We start from the raw sequence: 3,540 nt of genomic DNA, 5'->3' as shown, positions 1-3,540 counted from the left end.
CTTTTGGTTGAAGAACACAAAGTTTTATCACAACCATCCCAGCAAGGATCAGAGCTTTGACTGTTCTATCTCAGCTATTTAATGGAAGCAGATGACAGTCTGGGCACACCGCCCTGCACGCGTCTTTTCCAGCTCTTGCACTTGGTTTCCGTGCCTGATCTCCAGCAAGGAGTATAACAAGAGCTGGGGTGGACCTGGAGAAATGTCCTGCAGAGCTGCTTCTCTTTGCTCACTGCAAGGTAAGAGAAAGGCAGAAAGGAAAAAAAACCACCAAAGGCATGGAGGAGCTGTATTCTAAAATCAGTACAAGGCAACAGAACATGCACGTTGGACATTAGAGACAAGGAGACAACAGGGAAAGCGGAGGAGAATAGGAGATGGGAAGAAACAAGCAACACTCTGTGTGAAATTCTGGTCTGTGACATCTTGGTAAAGCACATTGACTTCAACCACGCTACGATTTCAACTTTCAGTACCTTAAATAAACCCCTGTCTACTGTCTGCTATAGCCTGGCTGGCCCAAAGGCCAGCCTGGAGGCCTTCAGACTTGTAGATGGGGGGCAGGGGGAGGCGAAGAGACCGATAAAAGTCTGTACTTTCCTCCCTTCAGAGACACAAAGGCAAAGGGGGTGACATTTCCCATACAAGCTGAGCAAAGTAGAGGCAAACACCGGAGGCCATCACACAGCTAACGCTGAGAGTCCGTGACACAGTCAGACAGGAAAGTTGTACAGAGGTTGCTATAATAGGTGGGGTACACTCGCATGTGGCTGACATGAGCCGAATCTGAGAAGTCTACAGCTTTCACAGAGACACCAAGCTGCTGCCGGGCATCAGCCATGTGCTGAACTTCACTGGCCTTGATGATGGCGTCGGCTTGGGAATAGAGGTAAAGCTCGGGCCAGCGCGAGGGCGCTTTCAGCAGCGCATCGTAATGGCTCTCGTGGATGAAGCGCGTCAACGGGTACAGCAAGATCCGCAGCACGACAGCGGTAGTAGCAAAAGCGAATAAGAGGAAATACTTGAGCAGCACATTCGTGGATACCAAGACAGCTGCCAAGGCACGGAGGCCTCCTCTCAAGTTTCTTCTGCCAGGGGCACTATCAAAAATGGTGCCCGCTACTTTGAGGTTTTTAAACGGCTTGTGAGTGTCGAGAGCCTCAATGATGTAACGGTACAGCATGACACCACCGTTGCTAAAAACGTGAAAAAGAACTGGTCTGTTCTCAACGCTGTAGTCAAAAAGCAGCTCCAGGAGTTGCCTGGCTGGGGTCTGAAGGGATCTGATGCCAAAGGTCTCCGAGAAGAAAACCATCCTCCATGGAGCTGTGTAGCGGATGACGGTGCACCCCTAAGAAGAACAGAGAGAGATCACACGTACATTTAGTCTGTGCTGTAAATTAGTAAATTAGAGTAGGCAAGCATCAGTACAAAGAACGGGAAAATCTAGGACAGGTTTCCAGCAGAAACCACAGAGCCAGAAGAAAATCTTTAGTGTCAGCAGCAAGACACCAACACGAACACAAGTGTTACTAATCACAGCAGAATACAACATTATGAAAACATCTCTGCAGTAGCAGAGGCCTCGATTTGATGATGTTTGAGATCCTTTTAAATCCTGTGTGAACTGGCACAGCTGCTGGGGACACTGCCACCCAAGCCTTTATGAGTGTTAGTCTTCAGGCAGGAATTAAAAAAAACCAAAACAAAACAACATCTCCCCACCTCACAAACCTTCAGCATCAGCTCTTTTGGTAAGAAAGGCCTGCTCTGGTACACATCTAGTTCATGACATTGAAACAAACATAAGGAGGAGGGGGAGCTTCCTATCCTCAGGTAGTACTTGTTTGTAGCTGTCTCTAAGCCTCACTCACAATCAACACTGATATCATTTTCATAAGCCTTTCTCAAACACTCACTGAGCAAATGAAGAGCACTGGTTCAGAGATTTAGAACACCTGAGCAACTGCCTTTACAGTTAAGGCCTTACATTTAGGTGTAGATTGGGAAATGGGATCTTGGAGAAGTTTCTCTACAGAGTAGAAGGAACTATATTCACAAATGCTTTAGATTTTTTCTATTACCTAAACTCACTGACAAACAAAAGGCAAAGCCACCAAGACAGCCCTCCCGCCCAGAGGTCCCTAAACAGTGAACAAGGGAAAAGAGAACAAGTTCTTAAACCAAAGCCTTCTACACTTGCCAGGGTTGCAACCACTTCCTCTTTAGGGAGCTAAGAAAACCCCTTTCTCTCCTTTCCCACTCCAATCAACTTTCTGATAGAAAAGATGTCTCAAAAAAGTTGGCATGCTGCCACATAACGTGCTCCTCATCTGCTCAGCAGCATCTCGGTCACAACAGTTACTTAACAATTAATTCTTCACTAGAACAAGCCAATTCATGACTCTTGCACTGGATTACACATTAACAACAGACTTTCAGACAAATCTGAAACAGATTTGGATAAATACAAGAGACTTACATGCTGACAAAATAAGTCTAATGTTTCATTGGGTCCCCATATTACAAGCTGGGGACAATCTAGTAAGATACAGTGTTAAAAAGGAAAATATCACAACTTTGGGAATTAGCAATTGGACAGACCTCTCTAATTCAAACACAAGAAGCTCCTAGTGCACAAGATGCCTGTTTCACAGACAGGACAAAATTAATCTGGATTACAACACGTAAATGAATCATCTTTACAGGAAGGAAAAGCCAAAGAAATGACAGATGCTGACATGCTCTGTCGAGTCTGGCCTCGATACGTCTGTGCTGCAGCCTATTAGCAAGCGGTAAACACATAATCCTTCCCCACATGTTTACCTGTCTGGAAAGCTAACATGGTTCATGTCATTCACAGAGAACCTCACAACTTTAAAAGCCTTAAAAGCCAGAAACAACACCAGAAAGTTTCTCCAAGGAAGTATTTTTGTCTCAGCTGCACGCACAAAGATGACATCAGCAACTTTTAGATAACGCTGCCTGGGCTCCAAGAGACAAGGAGCTTTCAATGACATGAGAATTCGTCAATCATTCCTGACAACTCTTCAGGCTGAGAGACTGTTTAGAGCGATTTTTACCAACATGCAGAAAGCAGGCAGTGTGTAAAAGTATAAACAAGCTACTCACCTTCTGACTGTAGATTGCACTGTATTTGGCCAGGTATTTGTCCTGGCAGCCTGCCCAACCTAGAAGGATCACCACAGGTTGACCATCTGCATTCCCTCTCTCTGTACCGCCCTCTGAAATGAATCACGAGATTTCAAATAATTGCCCTTCGCTCTACCAGAATCAGAAGTTAACGGCACCTTGCCTGGAAGCTGGTATTCGCTTCATTTCTCAGTCAGTTACCAATGCAAGCTCATCGCAGTGTCACTATGATTTTTTTCAGCACAGCTTATCCTCTGACGCAAATCCAGCAGCGCAGGGATCGCCACGGGGGGTGGGGGGACAACACAGACCCTCTCCTCTCCCACCTCCCGGGAGCTGGGGAGGTATCAGGGACTGCTGCCCACCTCCGGGCGGAAAGTGAAGCGT

The 3,540-nt window shown here is 46.2% G+C and overlaps 1 protein-coding gene across 1 annotated transcript; it reads right to left on the bottom strand.

Moving 5' to 3' along the window:
* Positions 1-682: 682 nt before the first annotated feature.
* Positions 683-3,237, bottom strand: TMEM53 (transmembrane protein 53). The gene is made up of 2 exons (XM_009873945.1): positions 3,133-3,237; positions 683-1,351 (listed from the first exon to the last, which is right to left on the bottom strand). The coding sequence occupies exon 2, from the start codon at positions 1,313-1,315 to the stop codon at positions 689-691; it is 627 nt and encodes a 208-aa protein (XP_009872247.1). The 5' UTR covers positions 1,316-1,351; positions 3,133-3,237; the 3' UTR covers positions 683-688.
* Between the last annotated feature and the right edge of the window lie 303 nt (positions 3,238-3,540).

The sequence above is a fragment of the Apaloderma vittatum genome, unplaced genomic scaffold (assembly GCF_000703405.1).
Source record: "Apaloderma vittatum isolate BGI_N311 unplaced genomic scaffold, ASM70340v1 scaffold17687, whole genome shotgun sequence".
NCBI lineage: Eukaryota > Metazoa > Chordata > Aves > Trogoniformes > Trogonidae > Apaloderma > Apaloderma vittatum.
Note: the sequence above shows the minus strand (reverse complement) of the source record. Positions and strands in the feature narration are given on the sequence as shown.